General features: G+C 42.4%; 1 protein-coding gene across 4 annotated transcripts in view; it reads left to right on the top strand.

The window, feature by feature from the left end:
• Positions 1 to 24,016, top strand: part of NEBL (nebulette) — a 368,000-nt gene that overhangs the window by 190,266 nt on the left and 153,718 nt on the right. For 2 of the 4 annotated variants that reach the window (XM_043561703.1, XM_043561704.1), the window contains exon 4: positions 3,861 to 3,968. In XM_043561703.1, the coding sequence (XP_043417638.1) occupies positions 3,861 to 3,968 (108 nt within the window). The other 2 variants (XM_043561698.1, XM_043561697.1) reach the window with 2 other exon arrangements.

Below are 24,016 nucleotides of genomic sequence, written 5' to 3'. Positions count from 1 at the left end.
CCTTGAAATACAATTTTAAGTTTCTTCTGAAGAAAAATATGTCAAATCACGTTGCCTGTTGTGTATATTTCTTACCTTTGACTTTGAGAATGCCTCTTCAGGGGCAGGTAGAGAGACTTTGTCACTACTGGGGGGTGGCCGGGTCATGATGGGCCGCTTCAAGTTTTTACAGCCTACTGATCTAGACTGTGGAGAAAGAGCACCCTTTCCCAAGGGTTCCTCCCAGGGTCCCGGATCCGGGACTCATGGGCCTGTGCTGGGCCCCTCTGTCTTCATCCCTCTTCTTTCTCTTTCTCTTCTCTCTTCCTTCTTTTTCTTAATCTTAATGGGCCAGGTGCTCTGCTAGTTTCTGGGATTAGGAAGATCTGTAAGACTTTGCCCTTGTCACTGTGTTCCTGTGCTCTAGAGTGGGGCACTATGACCCCACTTTAAGTGTAGTTCAGGGTGGGACTACTCTAATAGGCAGGTGTAGAGCTGTGGGGCCCCAGACTGGGGGGAGGCCCGTCCTGCTCACAGAGGAGCATCACTGGCACTGAGCTTTGATGAATAAATGGATTATGCTTCCCATGGGCTCAGGGTAGGGAGGAAGAGGGAACATTCTGTCAGTGACAGAGAAGCCCCGGTAGTCTTACAAGAATGCTCTTCATACAGTTCTTACAAGATTTGCACAGCATGTGGTGCTGACTGTTGGCAAAGACAGATTGTCGCCCAGCACCTGCACAGATGGGTTCAGAACTCATTTCCACCTGTGTGATCACCGAGTGACATAGCTAAGGTGCTACGTAGGGGTCTGATCATTGGCTCAGATCCCACACACACACAAAAAATCAGTTTCTGTTCTAGAATGACTTGAGTAACATTTGTAAATGTAGACTAATGGCTAATTCTTAATATATTTTGTTCGTTAGCTTGTTCCTGTACAGCTGTTCTTTTTAATGTTTCATGACAAATACTGTATCATCCTTTCACGTCAAGCAAAACCAACATAATGATGGCCATGCTGAGAATTTGCACAAGACCTTATTTTTCCTAAAGTTCTTTCCTGTGTTCTATCTCCGTCTCTACAGATCTGTTAGTTAAGAAATTGCTAGAATCTCTAATCAGAGACGAGGAGACTGACTCAGAGAAGCTAGAAGACGTGCGAGGTGGTTGAGAAGTGCAGGGATGGATGAGCATTCCAGGCTCCTGGCCGCTAGAGCGATGCTTTTCCAAGATTGAACCCATTGTTTTTGTAAATGATGAAACCTGGCATCGCAAATAGGAAGGACCAGAGCATAGAGGTCACAGAGGAGAAACTCACATGTTCATATTTACTGGGAACCTTGTTGTACGTGCGTATCCGTTTTTGGCAGGGTGAGAGTAGGTTGTGTCAATCAGAAGTCTTTTGATTGTAAAAAGAGAGACAGATCAGCTCACTTAACGGATAAACCTGGTGGCTGACCTGACTTCCTCTGGGTCTCTTGCTCTGCTTGCCTCTGTATTGGCTTCGTCACTACTGGGGGGTGGCCGGGTCATGATGGGCAGCTTCAGTTTTTACAGCCTACTGAACTAGACCGTGGAGAAACAGCACCCCTTCCTCAAGGGTTCCTCCCAGGGTCCCAGATCTGGGACTCACGGGCCTGTGCTGGATTACGGGTCCAGTACGGGTCAAGCTCTGGGCTCAAGGGTGCAGCATTCTCGTTGGCAGGATGGGGTCATGTTGTGAGGGCAAAGGGGACACGTGAGATAGAAGCGAAGAATCCTCCTCCCTCTGTCCTCTGATCTCTTTTTATATCCACTTGTCTCTCAGAATCAGACTATGCGTGGCTGGCAGATCATGAGTTAGAACATTGAAAATTAGACCTAAGGGGAGAGAGAGGACGTAAGTGAATGGGAGACAAGAGAAGAGGTGACCGTGGCTGCCGGGGTCCCTGTATGCGGTAAAGGTGTCCTGGGTGGGTGGCATGTGTGTTGGGACTGACAGTATATGAGGCCTGGTTGTGGATCATACCGCCAAGAAGGATTGAACGTCTTCTAAAACCCTGCAGACCAGTTACGGAGGTGATCGTGTGCTTCTCAAAGCTGGTCCCTTAATGAGACAAGCCCGAGTCAGGTGATTCTTGTGTGTCTTGTGGATGTGAGAAGGACTGTTCAATTGTGATCAACTCTATGAATCTGGAATTTAATGAGTTGTCTTTTCAGTTCTTTCTTTGGAAATCACCATTTAAAAAAAAACAACAACAAAACCCTTAAACTAATCCCAAAAAGAATATGTGCCTTCCCTGAAACTGGTGTTAGGGGTGTCCAAATCTGGCTTACGGATTTTTCTTCTCACTTCTTCATGGCTGTCACTGTTATAGCCTTGTCATCTTTCCTACTTTTATTATTTTATGACTCTGTCACTGTGCTTCCTTCAAGCAAAGCTGAATGGCTTCCCTGCGTAGACATACAACAACGAGAACGTACGGGACTATGTATCTTCTCACGTGCTGGGGGTTTGAGGGTGAGAAGGCTAATCCCATTCAGCATTTTCCATGAAAGAAAAACCACGAGGTGTATTTGACCTTTTATTTATGGAAATAGTAAGAGTAAGGGTTGTAGTACTTTCACAAATTTAGATGAAAATACGGAGAGAGGAGCGCCTGGGTGGCTCAGTCGGTTAAGCGTCCGACTTCGGCTCAGGTCACGATCTCGTGGTCCGCGAGTTCAAGCCCCGCGTCGGGCTCTGGGCTGATGGCTCAGAGCCTGGAGCTTGCTTCCGACTCTGTGTCTCCCTCTCTCTCTATCCCTCCCCCGTTCATGCTGTGTCTCTCTCTGTCTCAAAAATAAATAAACGTTAAAAAAAAATTAAAAAAAAAAAAAGAAAATACGGAGAGAAAATTAGATATTCTTAAGCTACGGGTGATGGGAGGGTCTAAATCTTTCTATTTGTTGACATTTGGGAAGTTTTTTTTTTTTTTTTTTCAAGCTTTTCTGGGAAAAGGAAATTTTTCGGTAGCCTCAAGGACAGTAATGCCTGAGAGAACTGACTATTTAAACGCAGACATGACTCAACAAAAACAGTCATTCTATACTCAACTAAGAGAACTTTTCAAATTTCTGCAGAAAGTTGCCCTTACAGAATCATGTTTTTATTAGCACCCTCAATGTTAGCTATTAATTGAAGTGTTGATTTAAGCCCAGTGATGATGAATGTAAAAACGGGGATTGTGTGAGACATCAAAAATGCGTTTCCGTATTACTTGATGTTTAGATTTTAGAGAAATAAGAATAAAGTGATAGAACCATTTCGGTCACTAACAGGCAGAATGAATATTTAACGGGTGTGACAGTTGTCCTTATGCTAATAATAGGAGATGGGGCTCTAGTAAGATTAAGCATTAGCTATTCTGGTCCCTCGAGGAAACTGTAAAATTCAGCTTCGCTGCGTTGTAATTAGAAAAGAAGTGTATTTAAATACCGAAAAAAAAAAAAAATCGGAGGTACCTCAGCAGAGTATGCGAGGGGCATGTGCTTGGAGCCTTTTAATCTCTAGGTGTGGCCTGTTTTATAAATATTTCCATAGCATTTATATACTTGACATTTGGTAATACGGCGTTGTATAATCGTATCCATATGCTTTGCCTTACAAAATAAAATGAGACCACCGGAGCTCAGAGTGGTTTAGTGACTTGCCTAGGGTCACGCAGTCGGCGCAATTGATAGGATACAGACCAGGCAGCTGGGCCACGCTTTGCGGCCCTCTCCCTCTGCCACCTGCCGTCCGGAGGCACTGCTTCCGATTTTAGCAGCTTCTCGGGCCCTGGCCTTCCCTGAGTGGGATCTGTGGTTCCTCTGTTGACCTTTCGTTTCCTTTCTTTCACTCCCCTCCCTTCTGTTAGGTCAAGTACAAAAGAGATTTTGAAGAAAGCAAAGGGAGGGGGTTCAGCATCGTCACGGACACTCCTGAACTCCAGAGGCTGAAGAGGACTCAGGAGCAAATCAGTAACGTAGGTGACTGTTCGGTGCCTCGATCGCCCTAACTCGCGTGTCTGGATGAGAGAATGAGGTTGGGACTTGGAGGTGTCCTTGTCGCTACCATGGGCAAGTGGTTCTCAAGGTGCTCATAAAATATGCCAGGCTCAACTGGGGAACTCCTTCCGTTTGATTTCATCACGGTTACCTAGAGCCTCACACTTTAATAGCAACGACTATATTTCTGAATAGATATTTAACTTACTTCATTAAAGTGACTTGCGAAATGCGTTCACTAGAGAGATCAACTTGATGACAAGAATTGTGTATTTAGAAATATAGTCATCGCTATTAAAAGAGTTGTTATAATTTAGCATCTTACGCCATTTTTAATGGTTCTCCGCTTTTGCGTTTTTCCAAAACAGGACTTTTATAGGTAAAATTATACACCTGACAGTTTTGGTTTTGGCTGTGGCTAATCAGACAAAAAATATATACACATAAGGCTAAGTATCTTGAATAATCTTATTTTGCTAATTGTGTGTATGTAAGCTTTCACACTTTAAACTAGAAATTTGTTGAAATGATGTGTTCCATCAAATTTCTGAAACAAACATTTACGTATGACGTTGCTGTGGACGTGAAAGCTGTATCTCGTTAAGTAATATATTTTTCCTGACGAAGAAAACTGAGGAGAGCATCAGTTCCCAGCACATGAGGGACCAAAAGTGTTAATTCTGTACTACGTGAAGGCAGATAAATAGCTTATCTTCATTTTCATAATTCACACCTGTGATTATGTTTCTTCCAAAGTTTCTTTGAAGTTTGTCGAAATGTATTTTTTTTTCAGAAAAAAAAAATCAGTTCAGTGTTAGGTATCCAAGAGGACATACGTATGAAAATTGACAACTATGTACATGATACAGAAGTATGCACAAATCTGCAAGATTCATGCCGTGTTTCATGAGAAGTGTATCTTGTGTATTACTTCCACCGAACTTTGTGTTATAAACGATGTTTATAGATGTTATAAACAATGGAGCCTTAATTTCCAGGAAGTGTTTAATTAGCAGATGGTTTAAACTCGCTGATGTTTGGCCGTCATCATTATATATAACAATTTGGAGATAAAATTGTAGTATACAATTTGAGAAAGAATTTTATTTGTGAAACAAAACCACAACGATGTGATGTTTTGAAAAAACTTCTTTACGGAATAACAGGAGGTGGAGGGAACACTTTGTTTTGCCATATTCCCTAAGGTTTATTCATTATTTGCTCTTTAAATGGACATTTTAGGTTTGTAAGAACTTTTTTTTTTCCTTTGAAGGTAAAAGGGATGCATTTTAAAGATTCACGTCTTTTGTCCCCTTGTTTTTTCTCCCCCGTCCCGACAACCCACCAGTCATGTGTTACCGCCCTCATCTTTCTTCCTCTTCATTCTTTCTTTAAATTAAAAAGTGATTTTTGTTTTTCAAAACGTGAATTAGGGATACGGCACCGGCAGTTACACAGAATAACGTTTCTTTCTTTGGAGTATTTTTGGGGAACTTGAGAAACAAAACAAAACAAAACCCAAAATAATGCCACACAAAACAAAGTTATATCGTAAGTCACAAACTGTCACAGAAATATATTTCAAAAAGAACTAAACATTTCTACTCTAAGACATCCATGGGACAGCTACCATAAGGATTGCAGTCAATCGAAAGGTAAGCCCTTTAATTTATATTCAAATTAAGTCAATATTCATATTTAATAAGAAAAGAACTGATCATTTCACCAACCTTTATCATTAGCAGGAATGTACATTTTATTCAACACGTGGAGCTGTCTGCAGATCCATTCTTAATTACGCAAAAACCCCTTGTAACACAGGTACGTATGAATCTGTATGTATCATATACATGGCAGTATATACAAATACCATTTGGATTAAGCCTGTGATGTAGACAACACTGATTTTTAAAAGCATGTAATTGAGACGACACCTAAATTTATTTTATTTTATTTTATTTGCGATTGTCTTATGTTAGCCCCTTACCAGTGTTCCAAGGAGTTCTGGTTCTTAAGCCATGGTGAGGCGTAGTCATGTTTGAATAGCAGTAAAGAATATAGATATCATAATATTTACCATTAGGGATTTATTCCTGAAGAAAGGAAACTATTAAATATACTGAGGTCTCGTGAATTTTTTATTCATTAACAAGGCTGCAACTTTATGAACTTTTTCCGTGACCTCACAGGGTTTTCCACATTACTCAAAGATCTTTTTTTCTTTTTTTTTTTTTTTCTCTAAGAAACTTGGGCTAATATGGAAGGTGGCACTTTGGTTAGCCCAATTTTCCACATTACTTTCAGATAAACCCAAATGCCGAAACATGTGCGCCAAATCCAGACAGATATTTTTTGACAGTGGCCTGGACTGTGTCTGTTTGGAGAGGGAAGGGGGCGAGAAAATGTCCAGACTGGTCTCCACCAGAATTTGCCTGCTCGGGGTGCTCGGATGAGCAGACTCATTCTGAAATTATAAGCCATATGACATTCAAGCTACAAGTTTAATACAGGCTGATGTAGGTGGGTTATTAAGTCGAGGTCTTTGTAATCTTTATTTTTCCGTTTGCTTCATTTTCTTATTTGTGTTTACTTTTACTTACTTGTTTTCCTTATTTTTATCTTTGAATATTGTATGGATCTTTCTAAGCTGCCTTTAATCCCTTTCAGACTAAAGAAAGTAGAAAGACATAAAACTGAACTTAACGACACCTCTTAGGTGTTTTGGGCAATGTGCTGTGGATGAATGGGCATTTTTGATTGCTCGTGTCTGTATTGGTGTTACGAAATTTTCTCAGCCACTCTGATTCATTTGTGCAGGATTTGAAATCATTTGGAAATACCCACTCAGTCTGCATCTGTTACTGAGATGTGGGATAGAACACAACCCATAAATTTGAAATTGTGTGTAATGAAAGGCGTGAACGTGGGTTTAGCCTTGACTTCTTTTTTTGGGGGGATCTGTAATGACAGCATATTGAATCTGGGAGATTTATGAAATGCTGCAATTTAAAATTCCTCTCTTATATTACCGACTTAGTATAGCTGCAGAAAGAATAAGAAAAGAGGCCAGGTTTCAGAATTTACTAAATGGTTGGAAAGAAACAGAATGGTTTCTGAAACAACAACAACAACAAAATTCCAGAAAATTCCAGAAAATACCTAATTGTGTCCTCCCACGACCCACCAAAGTCCAGGGTAGAAATTCAGAAAGGGCAGACATGACCTGGTGGAGCTCCACATTTTCTTTACTTCTTGATATTTTAGGGAAGTGTTCTTAAAAGACAACGTACAGTCTTGTATCAAAGAATACTGTGCCTTTGGACATTTTCAAAAACCGTTTTTCCTGTTGTCCTCAGACCTCTAGCTCGTGTGGGTAATTGGAAAGGTGGTTTCTGACGCTGGTGGTTACCACCTTCAGGTTTATAAGCAGTGCATTCAGGATACCTGCAGTTGGGCAGAGAATCACTGCCGACATCTAAGGGACTAGGTTGGGCCTTGAGAAGATTATTGATGTGTTTCATTCTGCCTGCTTACGCACTCATTTAAGCTGCGCTTTTAATTAGCTGAGACAGTCTATAGATAAATTGTGAAATGAAAGGGTAAAGTCCAACCCCAAGAGACTTTTAAAATCTTTGTGCTATGGATAAAATCTAGATGTTTATTTTCTAATTTACTTTAGGTAATGGAGAAATATATGGGGGGGAAGGGGAACCCCCCCCCCCCCCCCCGCCAAAACCAGATGACAGGATCCTGTATTTTGCGGACTGACTGGTAAGTCTGCCATTAGGTGATTTGTCAAGATTTGTGTCTGTCCTTGACTCACAGAGGAAATAATTTGTGTGTGTGTGTGTGTGTGTGCATGCAGTGTGCCTGCGTGTGTTGGCTTCAGTGGGCATCTTTAAAACACCCTTTCCTTAGATCACTGGCCCATAGACAACACAGGCAATAATATTTTCACTCGCTCTATATTCCTTCCCTTCCCCCGTCAGAATCTATAGGTTTGGTTATCTTTCCTGTTTCCCAAATACCCCTTCTTACTACCATTTTCAACGTAGCGTAGCCATTCATAAAATGTTCACTTGCTTCACAAGAAAAGCTAAGATTGAAGCCTTTTTTTAAAAAAAACGTTACAGGGGTGCCTGGGTGGCTCAGTCGGTTAAGCGTCCGACTTCAGCTCAGGTCACGATCTCGCGGTCCGTGAGTTCGAGCCCTGCATCGGACTCTGGGCTGATGGCTCAGAGCCTGGAGCCTGCTTCCGATTCTGTGTCTCCCTCTCTCTCTGCCCCTCCCCGTTCATGCTCTGTCTCTCTCTGTCTCAAAAATAAAAATAAAACGTTAAAAAAAATTAAAAAATAAATAAAAAATAAAAAAACGTTACAGAGCAAAGAGTCTCTTCTCTAATTTGATATTGAAATGTAATTATTTTTAGCTTTTTTGATACAGCTACATAATTTTTCATTGACTTCTTAGAATGCAAAATAAATTATGTGTCCATTAATAAGCTCACATGGATGCTGATGATTTAGTTCCCTGAGATTTTGTGAGTTAGCTTCAAAAATATTAGATTATTGGAGGCAAACATGGCCTAATAATTGAATAGCAGTGTCTATGGGCTATTAAAATATTTGATTCAAAGTTAGGTTGAGTGTAAGGGTGAGCAGGAGGGTAGGGATGATTATCTAGGGATCTGGTCTCTGTTTGTAATTTAAATAAATCATTTTGACAGAGACTGACTGTGGCCATGTTCAGGCTGCTGACGGTGTGAAATTGAGTTGTATGGTGGACAGAAGACAAGCAGTCAAGAGAAATCCCCAAAGGCAAAATTTGTTATGTAATTGGGTCAACTCATGCATGAGAAATGCATGCTAATTGTAAACTGGTGGCGAAATTACAGTGTAAGAGGCAATTAGGTCTTCTATGAACCCGAACAACTGATACAGAAGGATTTCTCTTTCTTTTTACATTCAGCAAACATAAAAAAGTTTCTTTTTTTAAAGGCGAGGAAGGTAAAAATCAGAAAGACATTCAGTGTTGACAGAGAGTATTTGTTAGTTTTGTTCCTTACACAAGAAGCATAACTGTTTTATATGCCATGGAACATTTATCTGAAAGCTTCTGATTTTGAGTGGGTTTAGCCTTGACTTCTTTTTTTGGGGGGATCTGTAATGACAGCATATTGAATCTGGGAGATTTATGAAATGCTGCAATTTAAAATTCCTCTCTTATATTACCGACTTAGTATAGCTGCAGAAAGAATAAGAAAAGAGGCCAGGTTTCAGAATTTACTAAATGGTTGGAAAGAAACAGAATGGTTTTTTCTCTCAAAAAATTCTCTCTCAAAAATAAATAAACGTTATTTATTTTTGAACTTTTTCAAAAAAACTTGAACTTTTGAACTTTTTCAAAAAAAATAAACGAGAGAGAATCGCACGGTTTTTTTGATACAGCTCATAACCAGGTTGATTAGCGTAGATGAAATAACAGAGATCGTTATTAGGTCAGTAGCTTAGATTTAAGCCCTTGGAGGCTAGTATTTTCACAGAGTGAATTTATATGTCACTGTAATGGGCTGTACCTTACCTCCAGCTTGTCTCAACTGGTAACTCCCATGTATTCCTGAGTAATAGTGGGTAAGTAGCATTATCTTTAAAGCAAAGATCCAATATGTCAGAGAAGGTGATAGGGCATTAACATGTATTTTCCTTATAATACCGAACACATGTATGAATGCTTTATTTGTTTCGAAACACTTTGACATACCCAGTCTAATTAGATTCTCTGAACACCCTCTCCTCAGGGAAAGTATTTCTATAAGGAACACTTAGACTTTCATGAGAAAAATGTACGGAAAATCACCTCTCGGTGCTTTCTCGTGTCCAAATCCGTGGTTTCCCTTACACCTGGTTTTGCTTTATTTTTCCACCTAGGGCAGAACTTCAAAGGTTGATCTCTTCTTTTTATCCTCCGGTTTTTAGCCACAGCCACTTAAAGAAACAAATACATCCCAGACCAGTAATTACTTGTGCATGGCAAGTACAAGGGTTGTGGCTGTAAAATGGCATTGTCTAAACGGGAGGTGGGGGAGGGCCCCCAGAGTAAAAGAATTAACACATATGACTTTTTTTCTTTTTTTTTTGGAAACAGAGATTAACGATCCCGCGAACAATTTCTGAAGATCCTTCTTTAGTGAAATTCCTTTCCCTCATTCGTTTCTTTTCTCTTCCCCTGTGTTCAGGCCCCTTAGCCTGCCTGAGTTATGGCGGGACCTCCTAATTGGCCTTCTCTCCTTCCAGGCTCCTTCTGGAGCTTTTCCATTGTGTCTTGAACACTGGCACCAGATGAGTCTTTCTAAAATATCTCTTTCATCAAGACCCTAATTATGATTCACTAAGAACTTCCCTGGGAGCTCCGCTCTGCGTAGGACAAAGTCTCATCTCCGAAGCTCTTTCATTCTGACTCTCAGGGCCCTCCACGATCGGCTCCTAAATTACTTTTCCCCGTATCTTTCACTGCCTGTCAACACGGTTCTTCCGTTTCTTTTAGGCCTGACTGAGTTAGTCTGTCCTGGGCTTTTGCATGAGTCACTCCTCTCGTTTGGCACAATTTCACAGTGTCTGTGAATGATCCTGGACCCACACCCAGACCCCAGCTACCGCGATCTTTCTCCTCTCCCAATCACGACAGTGCTTTGCTCGATGGCACCATTAGCCACACCACAGTTTGGTCTGACTGAAGGAGCATTTTCACTGGTTATGTGTTTTACTTCTCTAGCTTCAGGAAGATGAAGACCATCCACGTCTTCTTCAATTTATTTTTTGCCTCTCTAAGAATGCATACCGTGGTGCTTTGTACTTCACCTTTCTGGTCACATCCTTGGCCCTCCCTGCCCTCGCTTGGTTGTGGGAAGAAGTCTCTAAACTGCTCCTGCCTGCCACAGGACTGCCTCTTCTCCTTCCCGAGCCGCTCTCTTTGTGGTTTCTTGCAAGTTCCTAAAATGCACATCTGATCACGTCACTTTCTACCTTAAAATCTATTCTCTTGCTCCCTATTGCCTTTGGGATGAAATGCAAATACTGTGGCAGGGAATATGAGACTGTCTGTGGTTTATTGCCAGATGAGATCTCCAGCCTGGGGGTCCCTCTTGAACCCTCAGCCCTATGCACTTTACACTTCCATCTGGAAGGTTCTTTGTACCCTTTCCATATCCCTTCTACGCCCAGAGCCTACCTCTTCTTCCCTGGCCTTCCTCTTTCTCTTGGCATCCTGGCAGTCTCGTTCTGGAACTGCATGCTGAGTTATCTTCCTCCTGAACTGAACTCTATGAAGGTTCAGGCTTTTTCTCTGTCACCCCAGGGCCGAACACGGAGCCTCGTTTGATAAGTGGATGCATTAACTTCTTGGCCCAACATACCTTCTTCTCAAGGCTTCTCCTGTGCCCGAGGCTGTCGGCTCCCCTATGGCTTAACCAGGACTGCTTCTGTAAACACACCCATTTTGATACTTTGACCAGCGAATCCCCTCCAGTCTTGTGTGAATTTCATCGTACAGAGGAGATTATTACAAGCCGTTCTGATAGCTCTAGATCTATCTTAATCAAAGCATCTCTTTTAAGGTCTGTGCGGATACACATCAATTTCCTTCCTTAAAACTCCTAGATCTTTCCTTCATTCCGTCATTCTGTAGCACGATGAAGTTGCCTAAGAAATACTCACTTAGGAAATGACCGAATTTTTTTTTTAACGTTTATTTATTTTTGAGAGAGGGAGGGGCAGAGAGAGAGAGGGAGACACAGAGTCTGAAGCAGGTTCCATGCTGTCAGCTCAGAGCCTGATGGGGGGAGCTGTGAGATCATTACCTGAGCCAAAGTTAGACATTTAACTAACTGAGCCACCCGGGTGCCCCATGACTGAATTCTTTTAAGAGTATTATTTCCTCGGGGCGCCTGGGTGGCGCAGTCGGTTAAGCGTCCGACTTCAGCCAGGTCACGATCTCGCGGTCCGTGAGTTCGAGCCCCGTGTCGGGCTCTGGGCTGATGGCTCAGAGCCTGGAGCCTGCTTCTGATTCTGTGTCTCCCTCTCTCTCTGCCCCTCCCCCGTTCATGCTCTGTCTCTCTCTGTCCCAAAAATAAATAAACGTTGAAAAAAAAAATTAAAAAAAAAAAAGAGTATTATTTCCTCAAGTTTTTTTTTTTTTTTTTCTTTTTCAGAAGAGTCTGCCTTACCATCCACTTCTCAGTCTAAGCAAATCAAATCTTTCCTAGGATATGCACCACAGTAGGCTGGGGAACCAGCACATCCTTTGAACACAAAATTGCTAATGCCTGGAATAGTGCTTGACAACGTAGCAGGTGCTCAGGAAATGTATGTTGTGCACATGAATGAAGTGATAATATTTAAAATATTGACAAATTTGCACATTCTTTCTCTTGAAACCTCTCTTTGCAAGGGAGTTTGTAGCTTTTTTTTTTTCTTCAGAGTTTATTTATTTATCTTGAGAGTGTGCGCGAGCAGGGGAGGAGCAGAGAGAGAGAGAGGGAGAGAGAGAATCCCAAGCGGGCTCCATGGTGTCAGCACAGAGCCTGACAAGGGGCTGGAAGTCACAAACTGTGAGATGATGACCTGGGCCGAAATCAAGAGTTGGATGCCTGATGACTGCGCCATCCAGGTGCCCCCCAGAGAGTTCTTAGCTTTGAAAGTTGCTTCATATTTGTTGTTTGTTTTGTGTTGCTTCAGAACACCCATTTTTTTCACTTTCTCCTATTTTTACTTAAACACTCAGTGATTTCTATAGTTTTCATCAAAAGTTTATGGCAGTATTTTCTCAGTAAAGCAGGAACATTTGCTTTCTAATGTGGCATTTAAGAATTTCACTGTATTAGGGGCACCTGGGTGGCTCAGTCGGTTAAACATCTGACTTCGGCTCCGATCATGATCTAGCGGTTGATGAGTTCGAGCCCCACATTGGGTTCTGTGCTGACAGCTCAGAGCCTGGAGCTGCTTTGGGTTCTATGTCTCCCTCTCTGTCTATACCTCCCCGACTCATATTCTCTCTCTCTCTCTCTCTCTGTCTTAAAAATAAACATTGAAAAAAAAAAGAATTCAGAATATCAGTGTATTAGAAATCCAATGACCACCCCTGTTTTAAAATGTCAGGCAATTTACTTTTATCTTATCTTATCTTATCTTATCTTATCTTATCTTATCTTATCTTATATTATCGTGTCTAAATATCTGATAAATGGGACTTGCATTAGACTGTCCAGGCTGCCATAACAAAATATCACAGGCTGCGTGGCTTAAATCACAGAAATTTATTTTCTCACAGTTCCAGAGGCAGGAAATCCAGGATCAAGGGCCAGCAGGATTGACTTCTGGTGACAGCTCTTGTCTTGGCTGGGAGAGGACACTTTCTTACTGTGTCCTCATATGGCCTTTTCCTACATGTATGTGTATAAGAGAAAGAGGTCTCTGGTGTGTCTTCCTCTTCTTGGAAGGACACCAGTTGAATTGGATCAGGGCCCCAGCCTTTGACCTCATTTAACCTGAATTACCTTTTTAAAATTTCCATCTCCAAAGACAGTCACACTGGGGCTTAGGGTTTCAAGATACAAGTTTTGGGGGAGGGGACACAATTCAGTCCATAATGGGGACAAATGAGAAGTGATCTGCATACATCATAGGGACTTTTGAGAAAACTAAGTAATATCCATTTTGTAATCATAAGCTCCTATCATAAGTCAGCTTCTTTAGTAGAGGTGGATTACAATACCTTGTGTCATCTCGGGAAAACTTCTAAATCCGGTTTTTAAATTTTTTTTTTTCTGTTTTCAAACTGAACAATTTTAACAACAACAACAACAAAGAATTTCCTTCTGGGTCCTATTTCCGATCCTTAATTGGCCCTTGCAAGCCTCTTTATTTGTGGTTTCGAGCCACAGTCATTTATAGAAACAAAGATAGCATATAGTAGTAATTACGTTTTCCAGGTCTCAGTGGAATGATGGAGCTCAGAATGTAGATCTCACATGTCCTGTGCTGGCAGTCTGGCCTGGGCAGACGTGAGGGAAAGGAGGGCAGAGGTGTGACAATAGAAAGGAGGACAGAGGTGTGACAATAGAAAGCCACGGGGAAAGCCGAATAAAGATGAGCTTTTTAAAAAATGTTGCAATTTCCAGCACACGATACAGATTAAAAACTTACAAAGTATCTGAATTTTCTTCCAGATTTTATTATACCCTTTGGGACATACCTACTGCGAGCACATACTGAACGTTAAAGAAGATCCGGTAGTCTTGCCTACATATTTGTGGAGTCGCCAGATGCGACCGTCATTAGTAATTATGCCACATCATTATAACTTTGGTGGATTTTTGCAGGTAGGTTTGAAACTGGTTGTTCTTCCAGCTAATAAGTGTAATAGTCGCAACTTATTAAGAGGTCATGAATCAAAGGAGACATTATAAAGAGATTTAATTAGAAGCCATTGGTAACCCAAGCCAAGTTTATACAATTAAGGGAAATTGCACCACTGGAAGTTAGAGGCAAGAATGTCTTCCTTTTTGTAAGCATATGCAGATAGATATGTTCTCTAATTTGCATTTCATTTTCCTGGAAGAATTATGTCATGGAAATTGCTTTTCTTTATTTTTTGCTCGTACTTTCTACCGTAGGTTCCTTTTCTTTCATGGTCATCAGGCCTGCTCTGTAGCCTTTCTGTCTTGGGTACAGAATCGCATGCAATGCTGTTTGTAAAAGGATATGTCTACATTTCTCTTTGAAGGGCCGGTTGCTTTTGTGCAGTACCCTTAGGCTTGGTTCCAAGGACAAGAAGCAAGAAGCGATGATCACTTATTTTTTTGTTTGCTTATATTTGCGATGGATTTTTCCTCTTGTGGCTATATTAACTATAACCAAGTCAACTTTTAATTCGTTTGAATTAAGCTTTCGTGTCATGGCCTTCTGCAAACGATGATGAAAATGGCAGTTTGTCTGTTTCGGAAAGTATGAAATAGAGTATAGATGCAGAAAAAAGAATGAAAGGAGAAAAACCTTTAAAGAAATCATTCTGGTCTTAACACTTGTTATTGTCGAGAGCAAGAATTGAATTTTCCCAAACAGAGTGATTTCAATGTTCGCTTTTGTTGTGTAATTGTGATGAACCCGTTGAGGGCAAGCAGCATTTCTTGCTCATGCTGGAATCTTCTAGAGCACGGTGCTTCAACTGTGATGAATAAGACAAGGGGGAAGTTGCTTTCACGGTTACGCCGCATATGTGTTTGTTCTTTAAACATTTGCTGTGGACCTCACGTTCACTGGGCCCCATAGATGGCGGAGAAAGTGAGAAACCACTCTGTGTATGTGTTTATACTCTTGTGAGGGTGCCTTCAGTGGCTGGCCAAGTTTTTCACCGCCGCAGGGCAGTCTTAAAAGCTGTAAGGCGAGGAAGGAAGGAAGGAAGGAATACGATAAGGTTGGGAGCACCTAGTGCCTACTTGTCAGAGTGTGGAGAGAGACAGAGACACCATTACTGAAATGCAGACTGAGGCAAGATTGGTGAGAGATTGGTATCATATTTTCAAATATGCATATTTTTGGTATCTACAAAGCCAAAAAAATCTCCAAGAGAAATCACTTTGAACACATTAACTGACTCAACAGACATTGTTGAGTGTTTACCGTACGCCGGACACTTTGCCAGGAGGCGGGGGATATAATGAGAAACGAAATAAATTTGACCCCTGACCTCATGGAGCTGGGTGTTCACCCTCTAACGGGCAAGCAGACCATGGCTGCCCAGGATGATAAATGCTCGAGAGAGGGAAACCCTGTGCTGTTATCAGAGGGGTAGCCAGCCAGGTTTGGGAGGTAAAGGAATTGAAAGCTTGCCAACGTTACTTGAAAATAGCCTTTGAAGAATTTTACTAAATCATTCTTTTTTGAATCGTGATTCATATTGTTTGTTTATTGTATTGTCAGTGGGGGTGTCCAGAAAATATCACGCAAAATTAATCAAGCCATAGATTACACACAAAATGTAAAAAAAAGAATGAGCATTTATAGCAGAGTATCGATTAGCTTATTTAAAAAATTTTTTTTAATGTTTATTTTTGAGAGAGAGAAAGAGAGACAGAATGCGAGCAGGGGAGGGGCAGAGAGAGAGGGAGACACAGAATCTGAAACAGGCTCCAGGCTCTGAGCCGTCAGCACAGAGCCTGACACGGGGCTCGAACCCACGGACCGTGAGATCATGACCTGAGCCGAAGTCGGACGCTCAACTGACTGAGCCATCCAGGTACCCCTCGATCAGCTTATTAATGTCACAGTGGCTAAGAAGATTAGTATGTAAATATTTGCATACACTTAAAAACTCAGACACATGTTCTCTCCATCTTGGTTTTCAGTACTCAAGAGGCTGAAAAGTTTTGAAAGTAAAGCGATGACCATTTTTCTTCATCTCTTTTGTACCCTCACCCTCTGTAGGGATAGTTTCGAATCAAAAACTTCTCAGGACTCGGTCCAAAATATCGACAGAACACATTGCATCTTAAAAATGTACACGTACCCGAAAAGAGCCCTACACACACGTGATGCGTATGTTTTGCATACATAGGTCGCGTGTACTGGCGTGTCTGAGAAGGGAGCTCCGCAAAGCTGATGATAAACATTGGTTAGCGCTGTTTGGTTTCCACCTTCGGTGTTGCTGGCCCAATCTGTGCCGACGACGAACCTCTGGGACGTCCCCTCAGTGCTGTGGGGTCTTTTCCTGCCAAATATTGTTCTCTTGCAAGATTAAATAGCTGAATCAGTGTGGCCTGAATCTTGATCCTGCTGAGAATATTAAGACTCCCGCAGGTTGTAATACAGATTAGCTGGTGAGAGCTCTGTTGGAAAAATAAAGTGAGTTTCCCTAAATGAATTTATCAACTGCTGGGAACCTCTTTGTGTCCTCTAGCATGAGTGTGTGTGTGCTGGCAGTTAACCATTTTTTTCCCTCATTTTCCCCAAAACTTCCTCCTGCCCACGCCTGGGCATCGACTGTAAACGTTTTCATAACTTTATTGCACGTTTCTGTTTTGCCAGATAAGACATTTGGCATGTTAAAATGATTAAGTACTGTGAAGGGTAAGTCATTATTTACTGAAGGAGGAAAGCCATTTTCTCGGGAATTGTGCAGTGAATTTCACATTATTTCTATAACGAAGCGAACCACACCACTGGGTTATTTGGAGTCAGCGGATTGGCATTTTGCATTTTGATCACGGGGTTTACATTATCGGTCGAAAAATGGGGAAATATTTAAGAGGTAGGCGTAAGGGCCAAATTTATTTCCATCACCTCCAAACTCCATTCTATTGCTATTTCTGCTTCTAGGGTTAGAGTATAACCTTTGAAGGTTCTGAATTCCACAGAGATTGTGGGGCTCCCCCTCAAATGAAACAAATAATAATAATAAAAAAATCAACACCAAGACTGCTAAGATCTAGGGCACAGTACGCACGGGTAGGCTGAAAATGAATAGTTGTTCGACTTTCCGATCCAGGCTTCTGGATAAGTCAGTGGAACTCTCTTCCATTTTGGGGGGGCCCTTCCCTCGATTGTGTACGAAGCCTGTGCTCAACTGCCTATGAGGCAGTTCAGTACTCAAGTACTCAGTACACCATCTGCTGCCTCCACTATCCCCCGTTTGTCTCCTGACACCTCGTGTGCACGTGCGTGTGATTTCCCAGTACCGACGTCTGTGACTGATTTGTTGAGGGCAGAGCATGACACAGTTGTAATATTGTTCACCTTATCGGCACTGTACTGATGTTTGCAGATCGCTCCGTAGGTTATTACTGTGATTATCACTATCAGTATTCTAAATGTGAAATGATTAGTTCAATCATGATTTTTTAAAATGTTTATTTACTTTTGAGAGAGAGAGAGAGAGAGCGCGAGCGCACGCCCACGCATGGGTGGGGGAGGGGCGGAGAACGAGGGAGACAGAGAACCCCAAGCAGGCTCCACGCTGTCAGCACGGACCCCCATGCGGGGCTTGAACTCGCGAACCCTGAGATCGCGACCTGAGCCGAAATCCAGAGTTGGATGCTTGGGGCGCCTGGGTGGCGCAGTCGGTTAAGCGTCCGACTTCAGCCAGGTCACGATCTCACGGTCCGTGAGTTCGAGCCCCGTGTCGGGCTCTGGGCTGATGGCTCAGAGCCTGGAGCCTGTTTCCGATTCTGTGTCTCCCTCTCTCTCTGCCCCTCCCCTGTTCATGCTCTGTTTCTCTCTGTCCCAAAAATAAATAAACGTTGAAAAAAAAAAAAAAGAGTCGGATGCTTAACTGACTGAGCCACCCAGGCGCCCCAGTTAAATTGTTTTTTGGTGGGCATAAATGCACCAAACGCTGGGCATAGAAAATGTCCTGAGGGAGGACAGGACAAGAAGGGAGCCTTGTCCGGTTGGCAGCTTTTAGCGTGCCTTCATAAAACAGCCACTGTTTTGTACTTATCCCATATGAGGGCGTTAGGCTAAGTACTACCTGACCTTAATTTCTGAATACTTTGGAAGTTAGCTTGTAAAAAACTGGGGTCAGCCAGAACTGAGGTCTTCCATCTGTTAATCTGGTTTGCCTTTCTTTTTTGGACGCTTGACTCTTTGAGTCACGTTGGTGGCGTTATTGAAATTTGCAGTCTTTCAGAATTAGACTTTCAAGGTACATTTTAAAAAGTAACTTTTAGGTATTAAACTGTAAATATTATCAGTGGCTTAAAAAAATTCATCCGTTCAAGTGGACAAAATAGTGATGCATTATCCTTAGTAAATGCCGATGGGATTTCCGTGCCTGGGATTTATCAGTATTAAGACTCTTTCTTTTAAATTGTGAAATGTATCACACATACAAAACAGTCCACAGAAACTTACGTAGAGTGCAAAGGATAGTAATAAAGCAGGCACCCGTGTACCCACCACCCAGCTTAAGAAATAGAAAACTTTCGGGGCGCCTGGGTGGCTCAGTCGGTTAAGCATCCGGCTTCAGCTCAGGTCATGATCTCGCGGTCCATGAGTTTGAGCCCTGCGTCAGGCTCTGTGCTGACAGCTCGGAGCCTGGAGCCTGCTTCACATTCTGCGTCTCCCCCTCTCTCGGCCCCTCCCCTGCTCATGCTCTGTCTCTCTCTGTCTCAAAAATAAATAAAAACATTAAAAAAAAAAGAAATAGAAAACTTTAGAAAATTTTGAAGGTCCCTGTGTTTCCTCAGGTTTATACCTCATCCCCCTGAGTAGCTACCAACAAAAGGGCTACAGCATTTTGAAACACAGATTTTCATTGTGAAATGATGGAAAGATGATATGAAAACCCAGTTCCCATGTATGGAAACAACGTACGGATTTTGAAGAAAATCTGATTGGCTTCTTGTACCACTAAAAGCACACACAGTCAGTGGGGTGCCTGGGTGGCTCAGCTGGTTAAGCATCTGACTTCAGCTCAGGTCATGATCTCATGGTTTGTGGGTTCGAGTCCCGAGTCGGGTTCTGGCTGATACGGAGCCTGCTTTGGATTCTGTGTCTCCCTCTCTCTCTGCCCCTCCCGTGCTCGTTCTCTCTCTCTCTCTCTCTCTCTCTCTCTCTCTCTCTCTCTCTCTCTCAAAAATAAACTTTTAAAAGAAAGATAAAAGAAAGAGCCAGGATTTGAGTGTAGATTTTTTCTGACTCTCAAATACAGGATTCTCCCTTTACATCAGAATTTTGGGATCATCCCTTCTATGCGATATCTGGAGCCCTTGTGCTGTAGAGTAAATGTCAAGATAGGAATTTCTTTGTTACTATTAATGCAGAAGTTGATTTATCCTTAAATGGCACTTTGGAGATCTCATCCTGCTATTAGGACCAAATTTAGAAGTTTCAGATTTTTTAAACCTGGGAACAGAGCTTTATCACCCATGAGTAGAGCCTCCCATTGAAATATTGGATCATGACCTGAGCCAAAATTGAGTTGGATGTTCAACTGACTGAGACACCCAGGCACTCTGAAAAGATTTTGTAAGTAAGGGAATGACACCGGATTTTTGGGTCACTGTGTGAGTGTTGGGAGTGGCTGACGTAGGCTTGTTGTCAGCCTGGCCCTTCTCTGGGTGGGATTTCATTGTGATTGTCTCCATGGGATCTTGGAGCCCCTTATGTCTGGCTGTTGGGCCTTGGGATGATTATGACACCAGTACTTGTAGGGGTCGGCTCTTGGAGAACAGAAGAAGAAGAAAATAATGCGTTCCGGTATCTCTATTTTTAAGCTATGCCAATAAAAACAAGAATGTAAGCAGTTTTACCGCGTGGATTTAGAACCGAATGACGAACGCTGAGCACAGGTGTCTGTATGGTATGTAAATAGGGCAGTTGTGCGTTCACGCCCCAACTGTGACACAAGCCTGGGATGGCTAGTCTCAGACACAATGTCAGGTTGGCAGGTTTGAAAGTGCAAAGCCGTATAAATATGTATGCCTTCAGCATTGCGTGCAAATGCTACATTAGTTCCGTACAAATATGGAGAGAAAAACCCCAGTTAACTGAACTGTCTGCAGCGGGGGCAGTGGGGGGGTGTTCTGGTCAACTTCTTACTGTGTTTCAATAAAGGTTAAGCCTCAACCTTTGTTGCTTTATGATGGTGTCTCCAAAAGTCAGATGACAAACCAGACTGTAGCTAATGGAACTGCGTCTTGCTCATTGAACAGGCCAGAGATGACAGACCCTGATCCGCATAGGTCATTGTATAGGGCACAGATGGTCGCAGAGGTGACCTCCAGAGTCCGTTTTATCCTCAGGACGCTGTCTGGAAGCAATATTTTCGGAAGTCCATGAGGATGCCTGTTTGAGACTGTTCACCTTTGGCTACCTTTGAGTCCTAAAGTCAGGGTGCACAGGAACAAAATCCTGGTGGTTGAATGGTTTTAAATGACTTAGTTTTTTGTTTGCAAGGAGTTGAGGACTGGATCCTAGTTACAAGCAAAGGAAATTAGTTTTGGGTTGTAACAAGACACAGGAGTAAGAAACAAGAAATAGCTTCCTACGATATGTGGATTACAGGATAAAGCCTTAAGGCTCTTTCAACTTTTAAAATGACCTACTTAAAATTTTTTTAAATGTGGGGGCGCCTGGGTGGCGCAGTCGGTTAGGCGTCCGACTTCAGCCAGGTCACGATCTCGCGGTCCGTGAGTTCGAGCCCCGCGTCAGGCTCTGGGCTGATGGCTCGGAGCCTGGAGCCTGTTTCCGATTCTGTGTCTCCCTCTCTCTCTGTCCCTCCCCCGTTCATGGTCTGTCTCTCTCTGTCCCAAAAATAAATAAAAAACGTTGAAAAAAAATTAAAAAAAAAATTTTTTTTTAAATGTGTATTCATTTTTGAGAGACAGAGAGAGACAGAGTTGGAGCAGGGGAGGGGCAGAGAGAGAGGGAGATACAGAATCCGAAGCAGGCTCCAGGCTCTGAGCTGTCAGCACAGAGACCGATGTGGGGCTCGTACCCATGAATCGTGAGATCGTGACATGAGCCGAAGTCTACTTTGTGTGATGCAGTAGAAAGCCACTGTTAAGTAAAAATATGAAGTCAAGCTCTGTCTATGGATATAAGTACACGGAGGGGTGATTGGCGTCCCTTTTTGGCCTCTTATAATTTTAGGAGAATGTGATTGAGACACACGGGGAAAGCAGTGTCGTCTCGCTTTGTAGACTCTGGGAATCGTGTGTGCCCTGATGTAGGGGAGGGGAGAGTGGGCGCCATCATGGGCTGCTCTGCCCTGGGCAGGTCCTCTTCAATCCCTCCAGACCACACAGCGAAAGCCAAGTGAGGCTCCCAAAATGTTATATTTTGAAGTAGGGATTAATACCAGGCAAAAAGTGCCATGTTTTATGGAAGGTCCAGTTTCCTTCTACCTTAAGATGTTGTTCTTTTAAAAAGAATTATTTGAGATGAACTGATATTTGTGGCCCCGAAAAAGAGTCAAACTAACCTTATTCATAAGGTGGGCGAATGTTGAAGTCTGAACACACAGGATTACAAGGTCATTTTGAAGGACAGCATGTGCAATAATTAGAACAGGCAGAAATTAAACCACAATGAACAGTAATCCTGAAGAAAATTAAAACACAGAAAACACTGCATTATTTATTTGGATTCAGTGGGAACTTGCCAAGGGAGAGGCAGCTGGCTTTCTGCTCTTTGAAATGTTTGTAGACTGGAGGAGAAGCTGTCAATCAGATTTAAGCCCTCACTTAATTCTTGCTCTTAGGCCAGATCTAACTGTACAGTGAAGTAGGGAAGAGACGCGATTAACTCCATGACTCAGGACAGAAAAGACGTGAACCATCATGACAAGTAGATCTGAGCTGGGACTCTGCACAGTTTCATTATCACTGCCTGCCATTTCCTAGGCTCTGTCCTCAGCAGACCTGTGGGTCCTAGATGCTGATTTTAGAGGCAGACAAGGCCTGGGTTCGAAGGACAGCATCTCCTTTTGTTACCACTGTTGCTCTAGGAAACGGAATACTAAGGGGTTTCTGCCTCATCCATTTCCCTGCATCGAAATTTCCACATCTGTAAAATGGAAATAAAAAAAAATCCACAACTCGTAGGATTATTATAAGAATTGAATATTAGCTTTTATTTGTAGTTCAAACACTTAGTGCTCAGTAAGTGATAGTTTTGTTATTGTCGCGAAATAGATTGGAAATGGAAACAAGGTCGTGGCGTGAAAATGTTGAAGAGTCACATGGTTTAGTGTCTGTAGAAATAGGAAGAGGATTTCCAGTCTTCAAACTGATGGCCATTTCTAACAATCTATTTTATTTTATTTGGACTTTCCCATAGTAACATTATTTTGATCACTATCAGTCACAGTTTTGTATAAAACATCATCATTGGGGGGGGGTGCCTGGGTGACTCCATTGGTTAAGTGTCCGACTCTTGGTTTCGGCTCAGGTCACGATCTCACGGTTCGTGAGTTCCAGTCCTGTGTCGGGCTCTGCGCTGACAGCGCAGAGCCTGGTTGGGATTCTGTCTCTCCCGCGCTCTCTGCCTCTCTCTCTCTCTCTCTCAAAATAAATAAATAAACTTAAAAAAAATGAAAAAAAAAATCATCATTAAAGAGGTTGCAAAATTTTCCTGGGAGCTGATGTCGATTATAGAATTTTCACTGATGAGCACAGAAGTTGATCCTTTTAATGAGAATAAGCATACTCACTTAGTGATTCTCATGTATTCAAGGTGGAAAAAAAATTCTTGTTAATGCAACTTGGCCCAACACATATTATTATAAGTTTGCAAATGAATTGTTCCCCAACTTAGGCGTGGGACCCTGTGATCTTCAGACACATCCTTAATGATGTTTTGCTTCCTCACAAACAGTATGATAAACATCAAGGTTACTTAAATGTCAGATTTTATTTTATTTTAAAAAAAAATTTTTTTTCAATGTTTATTTTTGGGACAGAGAGAGACAGAGCATGAACGGGGGAGGGGCAGAGAGAGAGGGAGACACCGAATTGGAAACAGGCTCCAGGCTCTGAGCCATCAGCCCAGAGCCCGACGCGGGGCTCGAACTCACGGACCGCGAGATCGTGACCTGGCTGAAGTCGGACGCTTAACCGACTGCGCCACCCAGGCGCCCCTTAAATGTCAGCTTTTAAGTAGGATGTGGGAGATGGATGGATGATGGGGGAAGCCTATATGTCTGCTGGAATTCTGTGTTTTCACTTAAAAGGGTAGAAACTAACACTTAAATTCTGTTGCTGCTTCATTAAAGGGCACAGATTCCAGATTCAGTTTTTGATCTGAGGGAAGAGATCTGTCAGTGTCCGTGGCAATTTCCAGGCGATATAGATATTTTAAGGCACATCACTGGGGTGGGTTTGCTCGCTGGGGGTTCCCCAGTTCTGTTATCTGCGTCCTTCCGTGCAGGGCTTACTGGCTTTGAGAAAAGAGAAGCCGATAATCATCTACAGCGTTAGTTAATATCAGTATTACTTGTACGCCCGCAGTTGCTATCCGTCATGTTTCGCCCC

This window comes from Prionailurus bengalensis, chromosome B4, assembly GCF_016509475.1.
Source record: "Prionailurus bengalensis isolate Pbe53 chromosome B4, Fcat_Pben_1.1_paternal_pri, whole genome shotgun sequence".
Lineage (NCBI taxonomy): Eukaryota > Metazoa > Chordata > Mammalia > Carnivora > Felidae > Prionailurus > Prionailurus bengalensis.
This window is presented reverse-complemented; position numbering and strand designations above follow the sequence as displayed.